General features: G+C 41.9%; 1 protein-coding gene across 4 annotated transcripts in view; it reads left to right on the top strand.

Annotated features, from left to right (window-relative positions):
* Nucleotides 1-906: 906 nt before the first annotated feature.
* Nucleotides 907-22,453, top strand: part of PLCL2 (phospholipase C like 2) — a 106,668-nt gene continuing 85,121 nt past the window's right edge. The window contains exons 1-2 of one of the 4 annotated variants that reach the window (XR_009725084.1): nt 907-1,425; nt 2,118-2,684. Coding sequence is in view for 2 of the 4 variants with exons in the window: in XM_061351050.1 (XP_061207034.1) it covers nt 2,346-2,684 (339 nt within the window). In the remaining 2 variants the exon portion in view is untranslated. The remainder of the gene's footprint in view (nt 1,426-2,117; nt 2,685-22,453) is intronic. The other 3 variants (XR_009725085.1, XM_061351050.1, XM_061351049.1) reach the window with 3 other exon arrangements.

The following is a 22,453-nucleotide window of genomic DNA, read 5'->3' on the forward strand; positions in this document are numbered from 1 at the left end:
CTCTTCGCTCAGTGGGACTCCTCGCAGTCCTATTTCTGCGGCTCCTAATTTTGCCTATGCTCTTGATGCAGTGGCTTGCTGCCTGACTCAACTCAGTTTCAAGCAGAGTTTGAGTTCCAAGTGTAATGTGGCATTTCATTTCCCTGTATTCAACTTGATCGTGAAATATCAAGCTCTTGTAAAGCACAGCCATGTCAAGACATACAAATGAATGTGTGGCTCTTTGAATTATTCCTTGTACACAGAGTCACTCGTGTTTGTCTCACCAAACGGAAACAAGTACACATGGGTAGATTTAGAGTACACATTAGGAAGTTCTTTACTGTGAGGGTGGTGAGATACTGGAACAGGCTGCCCAAAGAGGTTGTGGATACCCCATCCCTGGCAGTGTTTAAGGCCAGGTTGGCGGAGCTTAGAGCAAGCTGCTGTAGTGGAAGGTGTCACTGCCCGTGGCAAGGGGTTGGAACTGGATGACCTTTAAGGTCCCTTCAAACCCAAACCATTCTATATGACCCTATGTATGGGGTATTTAAGGGCACACCGGCCGTGCAAGTCTCAGGGTAACTGCCAACCAGCGGTTTTCATTCGGCTTTTAACGTTCCAGCACTCCAGCACCCCCTTTCCTTCATTAATGGCTCCGGACACATCGGCTCGGGCCAGCTGTGACCCGCGGGGCAGCCCCAGCGCCCGCCCCGGCCATGTCCCCGCTGGCGCCCGCGGGTCACCTCACAGCGCGCGGGAGCGACACTTGGGCCCCCGCCCTTCCTGCGTGCCCTGGCGGGCGATGCCCCTCGCCAGCGCCCGGGTGAAGGGCGCGGGGCGGGAAGGGCCGGCGGAGCCGCCGTCCGGTGTGAGCCGAGCGCGGGGAGCGCGGGATGCAGCCGGGAGCGGTGCCGGAGAGCGGGCTTTTTAGTGTTAGCCTGAGGCGGCTACGCGGGGAGGGAGAGCGTGTGGAGGAATCCGCCGATAACCCCGGCGCGAGGGAAGGGGCCGGCCTGGCAGGACCGGGTCCTGCCCTCCGGCTGAGCTGCGGCGAGCTGCCGGAGGGGGGTGCTGGCGGCGGGGCCGCCCAATCCGCGCGGAGCCGGCCCCTGTGATTGGCAGCGGCGGCGGCGGGGGGGGGAGTCCGGCTCGTTTACTCTGCCTTCCCCGGAGAGTTTCTTATCGGGGGCGGTCGGCGCTGCCGCTCCCCTCAGCGCTGCCGGCGTACTCCTCCCTCGAGGCTGCTGCCGAGCGTTGAGCCGGGGGAGGCGGCAGCAGCAGCAACAGCACAGAGCGAGAGAAGCAACCACATGAATCAGTTTCTCTCTGTATCCGGCTCCGGGCAGAGGCGGCGACCATAGCGGGGAGGAGGAGAGAGGGGGGGAAAAGCGGCTACTGCAGCAACGGCAGTAGCGGGGCTGGCCGTGCCACCTTGCCGCTGAGGTGGGTAGCGGGGGTGCAGCGTGCAGGCGGCTGCGGGGTGGAGGCGCGGCGGGTAGCGGCTCCGGAGGGTGTGAGGGCTGGGGTGCTGCCGCCCGTGAGGCGGCTGGATGTCGGCAGGCGGCGGGGAGAGCAGAAAAGTTGCCGATGGCGCCCGGGGGGTGCCCCGCGGGGCGGCGGCGTGGCTGCCGTTCCGCCGCTTCTCAACGCCGCGCGTGGCCGGAGCGGGGCTGCGGCGGGTCGTCCCCGGGGGGCATGGGACGGGCTTTCCCCCGGGCGGAGGCCGGAGCTTTTGGGGCGTGTTGTTCGTCAAGTTCTCTTTTCGGTCCCGCTCGGATGCGCCGCGATTGCGGGTTTCGCTGTGAAACACGGGTGAAAACCCCGCCATGAACGCCGCTCTTGTTTTTCCTGGCTGAGCAGCCCGCGCGGCGCAGTTTCTCCGGTCCCTCTCCCATCTCCCCCCATCTCCCGCGGCCACGCCGGGCGCCTCTACCCGCCGCGGGGCTGCGCTCGGCGTGCGCCTGGTTCCCGCGCGGCTCTGAGTCGCACCCGGGCCTCCGAGTCTCGATGCGTGGAGACCTCGCAGACCCTCCAGTCCCCACGCGTGTCCGTGGGTCCGTAGGGAGCGCGCTGTAGTGTAACGCTCCCGCCCGCCGCCCCGTGTCACGTTTCGTTTCTGTCCCTTCCTTCCCCAGGTGCCGGGGGAGCGGTGTTCGCCGAGGCGCAGCTCAGCCGTTTCTGTGCCCCCCGCCTGGAAGAGCAGAGCGGCCTCGGCTGCCAAATGTGCGGAGGGGAGAGACTTGTGCTCAAAATCCCCCCACGATCGTAAATACACGGAAGGCGGAAGAAGAGCCACCGCCGAGCAGCTGCAGGAGGAGGGGAGGGGGACAGCGGTATCGTTGCTGCCGTAGTCAGGGAGGCTGATGGCGGAGTTTGGCAGTGGTGGCAGTACCGGCGGCGGGGGGCTGCCTTCCTCCCCTGGGCCGGTCCAAGGGAAGGTGGCCTTCAAGGCTGGGGATGGGGAAGGAGGAGGAGACGGCGGAGGTGGTGGTGGTGGCGGCGGCGGGAGATCCCGCTTTGACAGTGGTGGCAGCAGGGTCTCCAACGGGGACTGTGCTCTGGCGGGAGCCGGCGACCAGCCGGGATCGGCTCCTCCTGCAAGCCCGGAGTGCAGTAGCAGCAGCAGCAAAGAGAAAGGATTTACCACCAGTCAACAACGAGAAGGCAAACCCGGCATCCCCCGGAGGAGCAGCATAATTAAGGTAAGAGCACTTGCTCCTCCCCATCGGGGTCTTGCCTCTTTCTCTGTGACAGCGGCAGGGAGATGCGGGTGGTAGGTTTGGCTCACAGAGCCTTGGCTCCAGATCTTTTTTTTTTTTTTTTCCTTGTGTTTTTTATTTTTTTATTTCGCTGTGGTGAGGGGACTTGATTTTTCCTTTGTCAGAAGTGGACAACCAGTGAGGGGATGGCTTTATACGCATCCATGCTTGGGGTTTGGAGAGGGGGAAGATGTAATGTTATGAGGTTTATTAAAATAGAAGGCTCTAACTCTGGAAGGGCAGGGAAACTAGCTGGCTTGTAAAGAGACAACATGGGCACCAGCCTGGCAGGGAAAGACATGGATTAGACAGTATCCTTGTTATTTGGGATGCACCTGTGCAGAGCAATTTTGTGGCTCCATTGGCTTGTGTGTGTGACAAGCACACAGCAGGTGATGAGAGATTCTGGATCTCATTGGACTGGGGGTGGGAGAAGGTAGGGTAGAGAGCATTCTTCTTGTTGAAAGTGACAGCGCATTTAACAGTAGGCTATGTTGTACTTCACCTATAGAAACATCTTTATCCTTAGCTGTGCATATTCTGAATGCTTATGTTTCATCTTGAAAAGTAGGGGGAGCATCAATGGTGGAATGTAAATAAAAAGGGTTTGTTTTTTTTAATACATTTTTTTATACAAATACAGTTGTTTCCTTAAAACCATGGTTCCTGAGATGACACTTTGTCTTGGGTTACCTTTCCGCAATTCCAGTGAAAAGGTTGAGAGAACATAAAGAAATTACTCCATTGGTATAATGACTGTACTAGCTGAAAAATGAAGCACAACTTCAAGTACTTAAGAACTGAGTTTAATCAAGGTCAGCTAGATCAAAATCAAGCTAGATTTGTTATCTTCTTAGATATTTATATGCTTCCAAATCAGCTGTGATGGGTTGACCTTAGCTGGTGCCCAGTCCCCACCACAGCCTCTCTTATCATACCCCCTCCTCAGCTGGACAGGGGAGAGAAAATGTAACAAAAGACTTGTGGGTCAAGACAAAGACCGGGAATCATCCAGTAATTACTGACATGGGCAAACCAGACTTGACTTGGGGAAATTGTTTTAATTTATTGCCAATAAATCAGAGTAGGATAATGATAAATAAAACCAAATTTTAACTTCCCTCCCCCCCCCCCCCAAAAAAAAGGAAAACAAACTCCAAACTTCTTCCCCGCCCATCCCTTCTTGGGCTTAACTTTACCCACAGATTCTCCATCGCTCCCTGCCAGTGGCACAGGGGGGGTGAGAAATGGGGGTTGTGGTCTGCTTGTCACAGGTTTTCTCTGCCACTCCTTCCTCAGAGGGAGGACTCCTCCCACTCTTCCCTAGCTCCAGTGTGGGGTCCCTCCTATGTGAGACAGGCCTTCATGAACTTCTCCAGTGTGAGTCCTTTACACAGACTGCAGTGCTTCACAAACCCCATAGGGTCACAAGTCCTGCACCAGACCTGCTCCAGCTCAGGCTTCTCTTTCCATGGGGAAGGGGTCACAGCCTCCTTTGGGAATTCCCTTGATCCAGTGTGGGGTCCTCCAGGGGCTGCAGGTGGAGATCTGCCCCTTACAGACCTCCAAGGGCTGCAGGGGCACAGCTGCCTCACCATGGTCGGCTCCATGGGCTGCAGGGGAATCTCTGCTCCAGTGCCTGGAGCACCTTCCTCTTCCCCCTACTTTTTCACTGACCTTGTTGTCTGTAGAGTTGGTTCTCTCATGTATTCTCACTCTCTCACTGACTGCTGTTTTCACAGCAGTTTTTTCCCCTTCTTAACTGTGGTATCCCAGAGGCACTAGCATTGGGCTCGGCATTGGCCAGCAGTGGGTCCATCTTGGAGCTGGCTGACATTGGTTCTGTTGGGCACAGGGAAATCTTCCAGCAACTTCTCGCAGAAGCCACCCCTGTAGCCGCCATGCTACCAAAACCTTGCCACATAAACCCAATACATTCCACCTCTCACGTCTGTGAACTGCATATTTAGAATTACCATTAGAATCTACATCCATCGCACAGTCTTCAGAAACTTAAGTCACATCAACAACAAAAAGAATTCCCTACACCAAAATCAAAACAAGCCACCACAGCACTGAACAAATGCAGACAGTTTGCACATCCAATCAACCCCTTGTCAGTTCATCACGAGTAGAATAACATGATGATTCTGCTCTCTAATGTTGTTAGGTCCATGTATTGCCTGTTACCTCTGTTCTGTTGGCTGGATGATAGAAAAACATGGAAATCCAAGACTAGTAGTGTATCTCAAGTTGTGTTACTGTCTCCTGGCTGTAAAAACCAAAGGGAGAGCAAGGGCAGGCAGCAGTGGGACGCCTTTGACAGCCTGCACCCACCCTTCCTGTTAGAGCTCTGGTGTTGGGCGTGTATGTTTGTGTGTGTGTGTGTGTGTGTGTGTGTGTGTGAAAGAAATTACAGCAACAGACCAGGGGCAGTTGAGCTTGGTGTTGGAGTAACTTTATGTTTACTAGATTTGCCAATGATTTTTTTTACAGGTCTGATGTTTTCCTAACAGTTTTGTTTCTCTGTGGTAGCCCAAGTAAGATACTAGTGTTGTTTGCAGTGTATATCATGCCATCACACTACTTTGTAGTGTATGGTTTGATGATATAGCAACCTTCTGCCTCTCTGGAGACTAAACAAGGATACAATACTTAGGGATTCATTATATAGTAAGATCAAGAATCATGAGATAAGGAAATACATTTTGGATTATATTTTGTGAATACCTAAGTCGAGGTTTGTAGTTTCTACACAAATTATAGCATTTTGTAATATAAAATTATTCAACTTTCTAGTGTTACTACTCATGAATGCCATTTTGCAAATGTGAACAGTAATCTGTTTAGCTGGCAAGAACTGATTGCTACACCTTTGTGTTACTGTTTGGATAATTATGACACGAGTGGAAAAAACCTCACAACACTCTGTTCAAAGTTATGTGATCCATATTTATATATGACTGTTTTAATACTTCTGGGAAAAATCACTTCACGTATACTGAATATTCTTCAGCCTATTTAGTTCAGCAGTTCAGAGGTAGTTTGAATCCGGTTGTGTAGGTGCCTACTTTTCAATATGAAGCTTCTTGGAATATCTGGCATGAGTAGTAAAGCTTCAGATGCTTCTTGTTGTCTGCTCTTGCAGAGCACTAGTCTGTAAAACAGAGTAGGAAAAGTAATATATAACCTATTTTTGGAAAATGTTCCTAGAGTTTTAGTAACACGCATCAGTGATATAAAACTGCTCTTAAAGAAGATGTAGAGAGTAACCTCAGGGAACAGGTCTGTCCCATCCAGATGCAGATTTCTTATGCTTCGTGCAAAACACAGCATTGTTGGTCTGTAAAATGCATGTTCATAGAATATCCAATTCTTCAAATGTTTTGCCTGCCAATTACTTGTAGGCTTTTGAGTCACAAACAGACAACTGATGTTTGAATAATAGGTCCAGTTGAGATTAAATTCTTTAGAACCCCATGTTTGTGCATGAGAATGAGGAGCACAGAAACATTTTATTTTGGTTTTAGTCTGTGCTTTCATTGGTTGTCTGCTTTCATAACTCCTCAGAGCAGTTGCTGCCCTTTTTCCCTATCCTTTCTTACTTGCAGTATCTGTTCTTTCTTTTTTCCCTGGTACCATATTTTTCTTTCTATTTTTATTTTGTGCACCTGCATCATTTTGGATTTTTCTTTCTTGTTTGGTACGAGAGGATGTCCTCTTCAAGGCTGAAGTGTCATCTAGGATGATGACATGTAGTAGGGCCGCTTTTACTGGAAAAGCTAATATGATCTTCATACCATGGTAGTTTACTTTTCACTCTTGTGTATAAGCTGTGTTTAGGCTGTGTTAAACCTTGTACTCTTCATCTGGAGCAATTTTAATGGAATAGCCTATTTTGTTGTTTACCTTTGCTGAACCAGATTTGAGGGCTGGGGACTGCATTTCTGTGTTTGCAGAGACTTTTTCACTTTCTGTTTCTTTCTGCCTGTATTCATGAGATTTTTTATGTTTCAGAGGTGGTAGTGACAACGCATCGTGTATTCATTAGGAAATTAGGCTCTTCAGATACTTGATTTGTGGACTAAGTTATGTACTACTTACTGGTATGTAGTGTTTCTTTCAGTCACTGTTTTGTTTTACCATAATATTTTCCTTCCCGCAAATAACTATGGTATCCTATAATTCCCTATAACAGTTCCTTTAATAGTCTGTAAAATTAATTTACAGTGAGTCCATCTTGCAGTTCAGAGTGGATTTGAGCATCCTGTGAACTTCTCCTGGCTACTCTCAAGTTGGCAGTGAGGTTTCTTTGTTTTTATGTGAGGTTCCTCTGCATCTTTCTTAAAGAGGTTTGGACGGGGTAGGACTTTGAGAATCCTTAAGGCAGCAAATGGCTTGTGGTATGTATGTTTCCTCAGAGCTGCTTGCTCCCAGGAGTCTCCAAGAAATGCTTACAGAACCTCACAGTTTGTCAAAACTATAGACCTAGACAGAAAGAGATCCAGTGGGATAAATATGTCTTTGTTAGGAGAGGTGTTACAGTAATAAAATGAGAAAAGATTCACTTAGGAGAGACTGCAGTTATTTAGGAAGACAACAATGAGAAATAAATGGAGAAAGGTGGTTTGGCATTTTGTGACCAGGAGTGTTCTTAGCTATATGTGTCTGGAAGGAAAGTTCAGGGTTGGTTTGTTGTTTTTTTTCATATAAGAATACTGAACTCAGTGTCAGTAAAATTCTTGGCCGATAACTTAAACAAATTTGTACCTCCATTTTATTCTGGGTGTAAACTTGTGCTTTTTGTGAAGTCATGCACTTGCTAAGCGTTGGAAGCTCCTAAGTTTCAAAGTCTGTGAGAAGAGAGGAACCAAATTTAGCAGGTGTATATTCTAGGATATAATTTTCAGCAGAGCTTTGCTTTGGAAACGAAACATTTGTATATCTGTGTCTTTCTGAGACTGAGGAATTGTGCAGCATATGCATCAAGATCTTGTTTCTTATTAAAATGCCAGCATACATTACTGTCTTATTCAGTCTTTTATGATTTCTGGTTCATACTGTATTCCTGCTTGTATCATGTGTAAAAAATAGAAATATGAAGAACCTTATGCAGTATTTTTTATCACTGTGATTGTTTTAGAGGCATTAATAAAGCCTTTTGCATTCACAGTAAACACTAAAGTAGTATTTTCAGTAGAACTATGTTCTCTCCATTCCTAAATGACCTTAGCCACAATGACACATTACCAAGTCTTCATGGAGAACCAGGCATAGATCATAAACATCTAGCTTCCATCTAAAAGGATATAAAGAACTTAGATTGCTGGAATCAGTTTAAAGTATATGAAATTACCTGATTTTCAGTCATCTCTCAAGTATGGAAAGAACCCTGGGTAATGATGCTGTTGTGGTATTTATACATATATGCATTTATGCCCTATACCTTTCAAATGTGCTAGGCATTTTCAAATAAACTTGATTGAGCGGTCACAGGTTCAAAGGTGCTAAGGCTCCCTAAGTTGAAAGAAAACAGCCATATAGAGGAAGGAAGGAGAAAAAAACCTAACGTACTTTCTTTCTCAACGCCCGTTCCCCATGGAAACAAAACGTTACAGCATCAGCTGAATTCTTCTTAGTTACAGAAATCTGTGTGGAAAAAAGGCAATGATGTCCCAACAATAGAAGATGTCTTGCTCAGAGCACCCCTACTAATTGACACTAAAATTGGCACCACAATAAAGCCTATATTTAGGAAACAAGGCTCTGACAGTTGAGCTACTCCTACGTCTTACCTTGGGCAGGCTTTCAGCTAGACAACTGAAGCGTAGATTTTTCTGAGGAGCTGTTTTTGGATTTGTTTCATTTGTTTGTTTCTTAGCTTCTTCTTGTTGATGTATTGTAGATCTTTCTCATCTCTTTGGTTTGGCAGATAGTGTGAGAGATCTGCTAAGTGCAGCTCCATAAATCCTCTTAGAGGATACTTTTTTTTTTGATCTGTGAATTCTCAGCTTGGCTACAGAAGGTTATCAGTACCTTTTAGTATTTACATTCTTCCTTCTTCATCCCCTACTACTTACTATGTACTGGCTTCCTAATTTTAAAAATATAACCTCTATTTTAAAACAATACAGAACACCGTATAGTATCTGTTCCTAAATTATTTTTTTCTGTCATAACAAAGCTGTAAACCTTAGGTATTTGTATATAGTGTTGTGTATATGTATTAGCCGCATATGTCAGGCAGCTTACTACTTGTTAACAGTTGACACTGTGCTGAGGTATGTCACAGCCTCTAAATGCATACATGAGGATACTCGCTTCACCCAAGCTCAGTATGTAATTTAGTTAGCTTATGTACTATAGCCCGTGAAGGTAAGGTATTTTTGCCAAAAGATGACTTGAAGCAGGAGGTTAATTTGGATGATCTGAACTTCTCTGGCTTCTCTTCTGGAAGAGCTTACATGTCTATTTCTGTTGTCTGAATAAAGACTTCGGCTAGTGTGAATAATAGCACTTCTTCACCCCCTCCACCCCCCACATCCTTAGGATTCCACAAAACATGTTCAGTCTGTTCACTGGTGAAAAAATAATTAATGGGATTTTAAATCATTATGAATACCTGATGAGATTTCTTTAATGCCTGTTATCAGGCTTGATCAAAGATAGGACAAGTAGTTTAGCCTTTTTTCAAACTAGGAATTAGAGCAGTGGTCTGCTACCCCTGGCTCACAGATAATACATTGCTCCCATGATTTGTTTGAATTAATGGAAGTTTAAAACATTTAAACTGAGACTGACAGGACAAGTTAATTGCATAGTTCCCCTGTCTTCGCTGGTCCATGGGTGACGCTGACGGTGATCTTTGTTTTATTCCCACTGACTCTGTTAAAAAATCCCTTAAATAAGATTTGCTGGTTGTCTGTGGGCCAGATTAAGTTAAAACACATGTTATAATACTGGGACACTGATTCCAAAATATTTATCTTTGCACACAAATGTGGGATTATGTTCAGAATTCAGAAACAGACTAAATCTGAGTAGGAGGTAGATTTGGGGGAAAGAAAGGTGTATAATAATTTATGTTTAATATATGTGGAGAAGAGGAAAATATGGTGAAAAGCAGCATCATATGTGTATTGTTCAAAAATAGGGCTGGAAGAGACCTCAAGAGGTCAGTCTACTCTACTCCACAGCTCTGCTACGGGATCAACTGTTAATAAATTTCAGCATGATGCTCTTTGCCTTTTAATCACCTTTTGTTTGTGATCCTTCTGTACAGCACTGCTGGCTGATTATTCCTCTTTGGGTAGGGGCAAAAGCAATCATCTGCATGGAGTTTAAAAGCTTGTACTTGCCCTACTAACTGCATTCTAATTATTTGAGATCGTATCTTCAATTTGTCAGATTCTTCCTGATTTTAACTTATTTTCTAGAATGTATATAGCTTTTCCATCTTCAGGTGAACAGCCAGTTTTAAATATGCTCTCATTTCCGTCATACAGTGATACATGATTTTTTTGTTGTTGTTGTTAAATTATTGTAGTTCATGAGTTTTAAATGTAACTTCAAATTATATACTCCATGTTGAGGATAAAAATCAGTTATTTTTACTCATTACAGCCTATAACCTGAATAGTGTTATGTTGCATAATCTAATTCAGAAATACCATTTATGAGAAAATGTTTTTCCTTCTAGTATGCCAAAATCATATTAAGTACAAATTCATAAAATACTTAGTTGGTTGCAGTACTGGCATAAAAAAGGGCTCTTTGAAAGGGGTGGCTTGCTTGTCTTTAAGGAGAATAAGTAGCAAGTGTCCTCCTTGCTTTTCACTTTGTGCTTACGAAGACTTACTGTTTTACACTTGATTTTCACACCTGGCATGCCTTTAAGAATGGAGTAGTGCCATCACTGTACTCTCTTCTCCCTGTTGTAGGAGATGTATGAATCAATCCTTTGGAAGGATATGTTGCCCATTCTCTCAACTGCAATACATCTCTTAGTTTCTACTTAACTAGTTTCTTTTCAAGAACTCTCAGTATGGGCTTATTTGTCTCTTGCATGCCCGAGTTCCCTCACCTCTTCCCTCCTAGACCTTGACTTCACAAAACACTGAAGTTCAAGACAGTGAGGAGTGCAGCGTAGCATGTGACTGGAAATCCCAGTACTGGGGCTGAGGCTCACTGTTAACTGGTGCAGCCTTGGGAAAGTTAAATAATTCTGGTTCATTTCTGCCTCTCCTGGGATTCCTTTTAATGTCATTTGACCCTTTGGAATAAGTAATAAAATATCCCTGAGTACTTCAAATTGTGTACTGTGTTCAGGGATCTTTTGGGATACCAAGCATTCATGTTCTGGACATTGTAGTATGGAGTTCGTAAGTGCAGGCAGACAGGAAGTGCCTTTAAGCAAACAAGCAAAATCCTTTTCAGAATAGTGGTTGAGAGTTTAATCAAATGAAAAATATAAAATAACAAGATATTAACCCGGATTTCCAAGTTTACTATAAAAATACTTTAATAAAGGGAGCTGATTTGTGAGTTTTATTTTGATGCAAGAAATAAGACCCCCTTAATGTGACAGGTACCTTATCCCAGTAAAAGATTATACTCCCAATAGAACGCCCCCATGCTTCCCCTATAAGGGGGTAAAACTCCCAACTGGGGTAAAGACCCCCTTAACTTCACAGTACCTTACAAATATCTAGTGGATAATTGATATTATGCACATGGATACATGTACATTAGTGTCATGACTTGCCTAATACGTTTGCTGAAATTGCTGTGAATGTTTTGATATTTCCTCTAAATTATGACATAATCAATATTTTACAAGAAAAAGAACCAGTTCTATTTTGCTAGAAAGCATTTCCACAGAACTTTCAAGTTCTTTTTGTAGTTGAGCTCCTGCGATTATAGCCTTCTGTGGCTATGATTTCCTTTTTTCTTTCCCTGTTTTATTTTATTTTTTCCCTCCTTCTTACCAGCATTACTATTTTGCCTTCACTAAAAAAAGATAGAGCATTGTAAAGTTCTGTGCATGCTTTGATGTGTTAACATTTGTGTATGTAAGCATATCCCCATCCTGTATTGCCCTTTTTAGTGTAGGATAGGTGGGGAAGAATGATTACGAAATTCTGATTTTTCTTTTGTGATATGATGGAAAATCTTGGATGCTTTATGTATTTTGTTACCTAGTTCCTGATGGCAAAAGTGTTTGACTTTGTCAACTGCTGCTTGCTGTAACTGCATTCCTCAAAATAAAATGTAAATGACTGTTTATTTAAAATAAAAATAAATAAATCATTGCTTAATTCTCATAGAATCATAGAACAGTTAGGGTTGGAAAGGACCTTGAGATCATCAAGTTCCAACCCCCCAGCCATGGGCAGGGACATCTCACACTTCTTTACTGTGAGAGTGACAGAGCACTGGAACAGGTTGCCCAGGGTGGTTGGGGAGTCTCTTACATTGGAGATATTCAAGGCCCGCCTGGACAAGTTCCTGTGTAATGTACTCTAGGTTACCCTGCTCTTGCAGGGGGGCTGGACTAGGTGATCTTTTGAGGTCCCTTCCAACCCTTGGGATTCTGTGATTCTGTAAACCATATCACCCAGGGCCTCGTCCAACCTGCTCTTGAACACTGCCAGGGATGGAGCATTCACGACTTCCCTGGGCAACCTATTCCAGTGCCTCACCACCCTAACAGGAAAGAATTTCCTCCTTATATCCAATCTAAACTTCCCCTGTTTAAGTTTTAACCCATTACCCCTTACCCATTACCCATTACCCATTAACCCATTACCCCTTACCCATTACTACAGTTCCTAATGAAGGGTCCCTCCCCAGCATCCCTATAGGCCTAATTCTTTGTACTATTAAAGTATAATTTGGACTAAGAGGACAGAAATTCAGTTCACTGTCAAAGCTTTTGTTCCTTCATGTTATTGCAGGTGTTTTTATGATAGGCAGTTGTTTATTGCATTTAGTTAACTCTTGTAAACCCTACAGGAGCAATTGTTTAAAAAAAACAATCAAGACAGCAACAGTGTATACTCTAGCATGCTTTAGTAAATTAGAAGCAGAATAAGTATCTTTTGTGTACATGATTTGCTGTCCTAATATTTACATTCAGTACAATATTTGTTTTTACAAATAAGATACATTTTTGCTACATAAGACAGGAAAACATCAGTAATAGTTGGAAATAAATCACTTCAGGGAATAACTTGAATCAGTTAAAATGTATTTTGCCATTTACAAAGAATTGTCACTAAAGCAGGGTTTTTTTAGATATGTTGGTAGCAGATTGTTGCAAAGAGCATTTCCAGTCTGAATCCTAAAGACTAATATTTATGTGAAATGAGAATGCATTTAGTCATAGCACATTAGTACCACATAGTGGAGAAAGTAGAGCAGATGTAACGAGTTTTGAGTTCAGATAGTATTATGTTTTTCTTGCTTTTGAAGAACCCCCAAGAACATTTTATGGCGTACTTGGAGGTACTTCATTTGTTAAACTCCAGTTCTTTATTTTGTCTTTGTTCTCCCCAGTAGTAGTAGTTGCAGTGATACATTTCACGAGCATTGTTTGAGGTTGACAAGGTTGATGCTTTTCAGCTTTATTTGTTCCTCCTCTTAAATAGCGCATACCATGTGCCTTGTGCTTGGTCCATCTTCTTTGTATGGGCAGCCTGACTTGGAATCTGCTCTGAGAGTAGTGGTATAGTGTTCAGGCAATGAGTGCTTTTAATTGTGAGTGGTGTTTTCTTGTATTTTGTAGGTTTAGAAATGAGCCCCTGGAAGAATTTGTAATGTTACGTTATGCTTTTACTATCCTGCTTGCCCTGGTTCTGGTTTGTGTCACCTTGTCTCTTGTGTCACCCTTTCTTTTTGTCCCTCCCCTTCTTTGGTCTCTCCCCATCCCTCATACACCCTGGGTTTTCTGCTTTAGCAGCAGAGACCACAGACTGGCCGTATTCTGCTTTTCTTCTTTAACAGCTAGTGGAGATCCTTCTGTTTCCAGCAAAGCACTAGAACTGAGCAGAGCCCTCTGCAAGAGTTCAAGTCTGGTTGCAAATCCCCCAAAAGGAGTAACAAAAAGGGAGTTACAGATTCCTATGCAAGGCTGTCAACCTTCACAGTGGGGTTTGAGGCCTGAAACTACGATGAAGGTGGACTGCACAGCTTAGGATAGACGAATCTGTTTCCCCCAATCTTTAGAAGCTGCTGCCAGCCCTTGTGAGTTTTAAGAAAGGCTGCCAGGGTCAGACCAGAAGTCCATTTGGCTCATTAGCTTGCTTCCAGCAGCAACTGCTATGAGAAGAAAGAATAGAAAAAGCCTCCTTTCCTCCTTTCCTAAGCTGCTGGCCTTAAGTGACTTGGGGCTAAAGCCCAGTTTGACTTCTGTAGGCTCTTCTCTACGTAATGTCCTGTGGCAGCTTCTTAACTATGTGTTATGTGAAGAAGTCCTTCTCTGTCTGGTTGTACTTGGCAGGTGCTTAATTGTTTACCTGCTATCCCCTGGTTCTTGTGTTAGAAGAACATTTTCAAGTTACCTGTATCTTGAAGAGTAGAGAAAGGTGTTCCTTACATTTGCTTTATGTCATCTTTTTGTTGTTGTTGTTCCTAGGCTAAAGAATCTGAATGTATTTAGTTGTTCCACCTATTCAGGCTTTTCTGTGCTTTTTAAAATTCTGTTGTCCCTTTATCTTTTTTTTCGTTCTGTTCTTTTTTTTTTTTTTTTTGCAGTGTGGGACTAAAATGCTGTTCCTAATATGTGCCAGTTAATGTGTAAATCCCCTATGGCATAATGAAGATTTTGCAATATTGTGATGCTGAGTTGGATTGTATTATATTTAATTTTAGTGTTGCCATCATCAAAGATTTAAATGGTATCACTGTCACTAATTGGCAACGGGAGAGTGCTGTTAAAACCTTCGACTAAATATTTAAAAACTCTTTGAAAACTGTGTAAGAATGCCTGTGCTGGTGATGATGCTTGTGTTGGAAGTGGCTGGCATTAACATCTTCACAGGAGGTGGAAGTTCTGTTAGAAATCTTTTACCATGTTATAAAGACTTTATGGTGCTGGTGACACACAAATTGGTGATTAGTGCATCTAGCTCCTAGGTATAGTCAAGTATGTTTGCCTAGTAACAGAATGAAATGGCATGGACATTGCATAGAGCTGAAAAATATAGCACTAATAAAAGTGCTTTCCTTTTATAGTAAGCTGTTAAATATGAAAGAGGAAGGACCTTGTTTTTGTAAATGCAGTCTGAGTATTTTGGATGTCCTTGATATTTTTGTTTTACAGTTCTTTCCCAACACTCTTGTTAATGGATTGTTTTATTCAATCTTGTACTTCTTTTGCTTTTGTAATTTGTGAGGCTGTTGAGGATGCCCGTATCAGAGTCCAGGACAGCAAAGAAGGCATTTCTGGTCTTTAGTAAACACAGAGAATGTATAACAATGAGACCAGATAACTTCCTGAAAAACATCTAACATTTCACCTCAGAGAAGAATTCATCTGAGGGTTAAACTGATTATTACATGCTTACAGTAACAAATAAAGGATAAAAGTAAGTGGAAGTTTTTAGGTCCCACAAGACTGATACAACAGCATTATCTTGGAAGGAAATCCCATCACTTTGTCACTTCAGCTGCTGAAAGTCGAAACGGTGTGAGGAGGCTGTCAGGGTGCTGTCCTGAGTTTTTCTTAGGATAATCTCCCTTCCCCTCCCTCCCCCCCCCCTTTTTTTTTTCTTCTTTTTCTCTTTTTTTCCTCCTTTGAGGTAGGAATTGTTTTCTTTTTTTACTTTTTCAAAACTTTCTGGCTAGGAAAAAGTAAACTAGGAAGGAGAGTGACTCCTGTTCGTCTGTTCCTTCTCAGCCAGATTGACGGAGAAGACGCTTCTGCTATTCCTGAATTCTTGAGGGTTCTGGAATCCTCATGCTTTTGTGTGTCCACTTCGTGACAAAATCTAGTACCTGGCTCATAGTTTCTGAGGATTACTTTCAGCAGTGTTACTGTTGCATAATTCTTAACTTTAAAAGCTTCAGGTAATTCTGCTTCTTGGTTTTGAAAGTCTGATTATGTGCTTCTTTGGCGTTTTTTTGTTTGAAAATGACACTCTGTTGGAGTAACAGGATTAGAACATGACATAGATTTAAATTGTTTTACATGTGGAAATAAATATTTCTGTCCATAAATATCGAACTTCACCTCTTAAAATAGTAGTTGCTCCTGCCTTGCCAGGAGAAAACTGATCCTGGTAACTGATGATGAATTTTTATATTAACCAGAAATCACAGCTCAAATACATGCTTTCAGTGTGCTCAGCTGCAGCAGTACTTTTTTTTTATTCCACATCTGATTCAAAATTCAACTCTGTCCTTAATGGGTATATAAAATTTACTGTAATCGTTTTGAGGGGGAGGTAAGTGGGATAAAAAAAGAGCTTGTGATTAAAACTTCGGCCTCTAAAAAATTATTTACAAGATTAACTACTTCTTACAGACCTAAGAATCTTGAATTAATTTTATTTAGAAAAAAATAGATTCCAGTATTCAGTCTGCAAACAATCCCTGCCTGTATTAGAAATACAATAAAGTAAATAACTAATTTTTTAATTTATATCAGGTATTTATCACTTTTTCTGGTTAATTTAGTAAAATTACATTATGGAATGCCATGCCACTAACTAAATGCATCTTTTGCCAAGTAAACATACCACCTTGTGGTTTAACATGGTGCCACCATGAAATAGGTTTTATATTAATTCGGTGGATGCTCAGAGTACTTTATCAGAGGGTACCTGAGGTGTTGGAGAAGTAAGATTTTTTCTGATGTGTTCTCTTAAAGTACAGCATAGCTGTTAAATGTTTAAAAAGAGTTTGTATAAAATAAATACAAGTGAAATTATTTAGTATATAAAACAGAAATGCAGAGCAACATTATCTTTTTTTACTGTTCAGTTCAGAGCCTTACCCTTATCTGCGATGTCACTACACTTTGCAAGAGTGAAATTTGATTGTAGTGAAAGCTACTCCTTACTATTTTTGTTCCTTACTACTTAAAATATTTAGAATACAGTTATGTATTACAGAAATGCACACCTCATAACTCTTCCTTATTTTAAATTTGTGATCTCCATCCCTTACTGTGGTTGATGAGAGTTAAGTCATGGGCTTCTACTGCAAAATTCTTGCCTAGAAGACGTGGCTGACAAACTTTTAGAGGTCCTTGCAGGATGATGTAAACAGTATTGGTCTTGTATTATCAGCTGATAATGTAGTTTAAAGGCCTTCTTAACCTCCTGTGTCCTTGAATGCCGATTGCATTCAGGATAAGCCCAGTATTATTGAACATTCCTGTCTATCAAGGTCATTTGCAGTAAGTCCTTATAGAAAGAAAATTTTTTGGGACTCCCTAGCTGAATTTTCTTCCTTTGTTGATACCTGTGTTGTGTAAAACAGTGTGTACTCTTTTACTTACTTCAGTTGTCCTTTTCTTTGGTTTAACTGTAATGAAACCCTTTGCGATAAAGTGTATGAAATTCACGTTTTGCATTCCTATAATGTTAACCTACAGGATTGTGTAACAGTAATGTTGAAAAATCACAGTCCTCAATCTCTGATTATTATTTTTTTAATAGTAAGACATGAAAATTGATATATTGGTTTGCTTTCAGTGTTTTTTTTTACATAAGCCATTTTGCATGTGTGCCATAGTTTCCAAATATGGACATAGAATGTATGAATACATATAAAATTGGAGTTAATTTGGAGATTCTGAGATCTAAGTATCCATAAAGGCTTTAAGAAAACACCCAGTATTGTTGCCATAACATTTGGAAGAGCAGATAACATTAGATGATAAAACATGATAATGATAAACCATTCTACTTTCCATCTATTTACATAGGTGGTCTTACTCTTTTGTTTCTGTGTATAATTGTTTATTTTTTGCAAGACTAGCAAGGTGCTAATATATATTTTAAGTATTTTCAAACTTCTCTTAGCAAAGATTTCATGATCTTTGGAGTTAAATGTCTCATGTTTAAGAAGAATGTTAATGGTTCTTTAAATTGTTCCTTAAATGTAAGTTGTTCCTTATATAATAAATTGTTATATTTGAACTATTTGTTTTGGCAATTTGGGAGTAATTGCCATACATTTCTGAATGGTGTTAGAATAGAGGCCCTGCAAGCTGTGGTAACAGAAATCAGATGCTCACAAACTTTTCTTTAGCTGCCTATTTATGAAAATTTCTCTACAGGTTAAGAAATTTGGATAAACAGTTCCAAAAGAAGTCTCAAAACTTACAACCAGATACAGAAATCTGAGGACCTAAAGAATACCAGTTTTAAAAAAAAAAGGTTATGGTAGTTTAAAAATTCTTAAAATGCTGTTCTTGACAGGCAAAACTTCAGAGAAAAGAAAGAGTGTGAGGCCCCAGTTCAAACCTATTAATTAGTTATACCAGAAAAGAAAGAAAATACTTAAGTATTATTTCAGGCCAACAACTTGGAAGGAATTTAGGTCTGAGTCCAAGGTTTCTGAAACCAGAGGCTTGAGAATGTTAACAGGTTTCAGCACTAGTAATGAAGAGAGAATACAATGATTTCACAGATAGCTGACATAGAAATCATCGTCACAATGTTTAAAGGAGATATTTGGAAACTGTAGGATTGCATGCAATCTCAAACAGAAAGAGGTACAAGTGTTGGTGTTGCATGTGTTCCTTGTTGCTAAGTAGCAGGGCAGTTTCTGAGAGCTGGTGGTAAAAAAAGAATGGATTTCTGGTTGTGGGTCAGGAGGAGTTTTATGCCAAGAATAATGTGACTGAATGAGGCAAGGTATTTTTGAGTCCTCTACCTACAACTTTGGTAGCTCATAAATGATTTCAGCATGGTATAGCATTGCCAGGTTGGACAGGGCTTTGAGCAACCTGGTCTAGTGGAAGGTGTCCCTGCCCATGGCAGGGGGTTGGAACTAAATGGTCTTAAGGCCCCTTCCAACTCAAACTATTCTCTGACTGTAGAAAGCTACACTTATTCTGTGGTGGTGGCTTTTTTTTTTTTTAGTCTTCCTGGGAGTCCAGTTAATTTCTTGCTGGAAAGTGGCTTGGGAAATCTTATTGTTAGAGGCAGTTGCTGAACAGCAGCAAAATCCCTCTGTGACTTGTCAAGCCATCTTCTCTCAGCATTGCAGTGTATGAAATTAATGTGACACTTCTTAACCCTCCCTCTGGAAATAGGGTTCTTTTTATGGTGCTTCTTACTTTGTAAGATTTCTTCCTTAATGTAGGTGGAATAAAGTTTTGTGTCTAATACAGTTTTCTTTAGTTTCTACCTTGCTTTTAATGAAAGTCATGGTCATCCCAGGGGGGAAGCTGCATTTTCGCTCCAGTGTTCCAGTGGGAAAACAAGCAGGACTGCCATTCTTGCACCTGCTACATTGAAGAAAGGGAGAGAGGCAACACTTTAGAGAAAATGAAAGATATTTGGACCTTTTTTCTACATCACACTACTGCTCATTAATAAGAAATGTTCTCATATAACTATGTTTATGTAGATGGTACAGGAAAATTCACTATGTCTGTGGTCATTCTGTGTGTTCCACTAGCTGCAGTTCTATGAGGCAGAAATTATGCTGTTTGAAGCTTCCTCATTTCCATCCATGTTGTTTTTGTAGCTTGCCAAACTCATTACTTGTTTTAACTCGGCAATGAAAAGCCATTTCTCCTTGCCTCCAGGAAGTCTTTGTTTTAATGTAATTTGTTACTGTAAAACACAATAAGAAATGTACTATAACTGTAGGGGACTTTGAACCAGCCTGTTACTGAAAAATGTGCTTATCTCACATTTTACATTTTCTTTCAGTGCTCACAAATAACTGATTGGGAGAAAGTGACATCTCCTAGAATTTTATAACCCTGTTTTGTTTACATGTAAGAATCAGAAGCAAAAAAAAAAAAAATAATCCCAACCAGAGCAGTCCGGTTTTAAGCTGTAACTTCAGCCACAGGTGATCGGAAAATTAAAAGTTTATGGGCATCTTTTCTCCAGTTCCTTGACCAAGCTATTTTGAGATTCCTTACTAAAGGTATCTGTTGTGCTCAGCATTTTATAATCTATTTTCCTCCAGTTATTGCAAAGCTTATTAGGGTTGAGACACTTGTTTGCAATTGTGTAGAGAAGCAAGGTCTCAATGTAAGGGACAGATCCATGATGAAAAAAATGTTTCTTAAGAAATACTTTGGAAAGAAATTTGGCAGTTTTTCAAATAGAAGGAAATAATCACTGGATGCAAGAAGGTGCTTTCTAAGGTAGCATCTTGTAACTCTCTTTTGATTCCATCCACATGATACCTTTTTATTATTTTTTGTTTGGGATTTTTTTGTTTTGTTTTTGTTTTAAAAATTTTTTTGGAGTGTTTCTGTGAGACTGTGGGTGTCTCTTCTATGGCATGTCTATTATTTGAGTTCTGTATAGCTGACCTATGTTGGTAGGCAAGAACAATAAAAAGAATAGTGTCATTTTATTCTACTGTATGCATAAAATTATTGTATTATATGTATTTCTTCTCCTTGTAGCATGTGTGTCCATTGTGTATCACTGCATATTTTTGGAATCTTTTTTTTTTTTTTAAAAGGTAGTAACATAAAGTTATTGTCATTTTCTTGGGCCAGACTTGTAAGATAGGTCTATTTAGTTCAATATACAGGATTAACTGAATAGACTACTTCTATTTTGGTGACTGTATGTATTTTAAGGGGAAGGCCAATTTACCAGGGAGACAAGATATCCTGTTTAATATGAGTATTGTTGAATCAAAGTTGTACTTTCCTATGAATCAGGAACAAATCTAATGAAATGTTCTTGATTCACAAGATTTGTTGGAAGACCCAAATGTGTGAATAAAACAGAGTTCTGTTTGCATTTAAAATTGTCAATATAAACTTTAAACCAGAGATATTTAAAATATTCCTTATTTAATTTGAGATTAATTAAAATTACAAGTTACCATTCAGGTTTATTTTGTGGCTTGTAGATAATTACACAGGAAGAGAATGTTGTGTTGCTGTGCTGTTTCAAGTTGGCCAACCGGCTTCTGGTGCGCAACGATACTAGTTTGCAGTTCTGATGAGTTTGTGCTGTTAAAAAGCCACACCACAAAGCAGATCAGAGTGTTAAGGGAAAGTGTTTATATAAAGGGAAAAGGGAAAGGTACAGAGTGCTGGAGTTACATATCTCTTGTGCTCTGGTGTACATCTCATTTTCCTTTACAGTTTGATACAGCCAAGGAAAGAGGAAGTGGAAAGTAGCTCAAAGCTACCCTGCATATTCCTCTTCTGGGGTCAACCACAGATGTGGTAGTAGGATCCTTGCCGTGAGCAAAAGTAGCTTCAAGGGTTGTTGTAAAGGCTAAGTTCCTTAGTAAAACTCACTTCTATCTAGCTGGTATTGCTGTTGAGGGAAAAAAAGGTGGGTTTTGGAGGCTGTTGGTAGTTAGCAGCTCCTCTGTTCCAGTGGAGTGCTATAAAGCAAGTGTGGCGGTGGAATAATCTCTATCATGTGAAGTGAATCAAAGGCTTAAAAACAGGAATATGAACAAATTTATTCTTAAACACATTTCTTAAGCTTTCTTAAGTCTTCCTTTAACAAGGACTTTTCTGCATCATCCTATCTCCAGTGAAAGTGGGCATGCTTCAGTAACTGCTTCAATGACGCTCTGAAAAGCATACAAGGAAGGCAGAGCTGAAAGTCATGCAGGCAAAGGCTGAGCAACAGGACAAAAGAAACTGATGGCTCAGTGCACACTGGATATATACTAGATGGGACAATCTGCACTGAAAAGTACAGGGAGTGGAGTTGCATGGCTTGGCAAAGGCTGGACTGAATAACTGATAAACACAACATGGTGCTGAATGTCCAGGCTGCCCTGTCCCTGATGCACAAGCACTGGGTGGATTCTAGCCCAGGGAAGGATAAGGTACCAAAGTACCACACTGGAGGCCCTCTAGCAGCCCAGGTGCTTCACAATGAGGTCACCTGGAGGATGATGGCACCAAGCTGTGTGGTTCAGTTGATACGCTGGAGGGAAGGAATGCCATCCAGAGGGACCCTGACACGCTTGTGAGGTGGGCTGATGCTAACCTTATGAAATTTAACCATGCCAAGTGCAAGGTCCTGGAGCTGGGTCAGAGCAGTCCCAGGCACAGCTACAGGCTGGGCAGAGAAGAGATTCAGAACAGCCCTGTGGAGAAGGACTTGGGGGTGCGGGTCAGTGAGAAAATGAACATGAGCCGTCTTCAGTGTACGCTCACATCCCAGAAAGCCAACCGTATCCTGGGCTGCATCAAAAGGAACGTGACCAGCAGGTCAAAGGAGGTGATCCTGCCCCTTTACTCTGCTCTCGTGAGACCTCACCTGGAGTACTGTGTGCAGTTCTGGTGTCCTCAAGATAAAAAGGACATGGAACTGTTGGAACAAGTCCAGAGAAGGGCCATGAGAATCATCAGGGGACTGGAGCACTTCCCGTATGAAGATAGGCTGAGAAAGTTGGGGCTGTTCAGTCTGGAGAAGAGAAGGCTGCGTGGAGACCTCATAGCAGCCTTCCAGTATCTGAAGGGGACCTATAGGGATGCTGGGGAGGGACTCTTCATTAGGGACTGTAGTGATAGGACAAAGGGTAATGGG

The sequence above is a fragment of the Neopsephotus bourkii genome, unplaced genomic scaffold (assembly GCF_033783945.1).
Source record: "Neopsephotus bourkii isolate Nb327-2 ecotype Australia unplaced genomic scaffold, CSIRO-AGI_Nbou_v1 NB_549, whole genome shotgun sequence".
NCBI lineage: Eukaryota > Metazoa > Chordata > Aves > Psittaciformes > Psittacidae > Neopsephotus > Neopsephotus bourkii.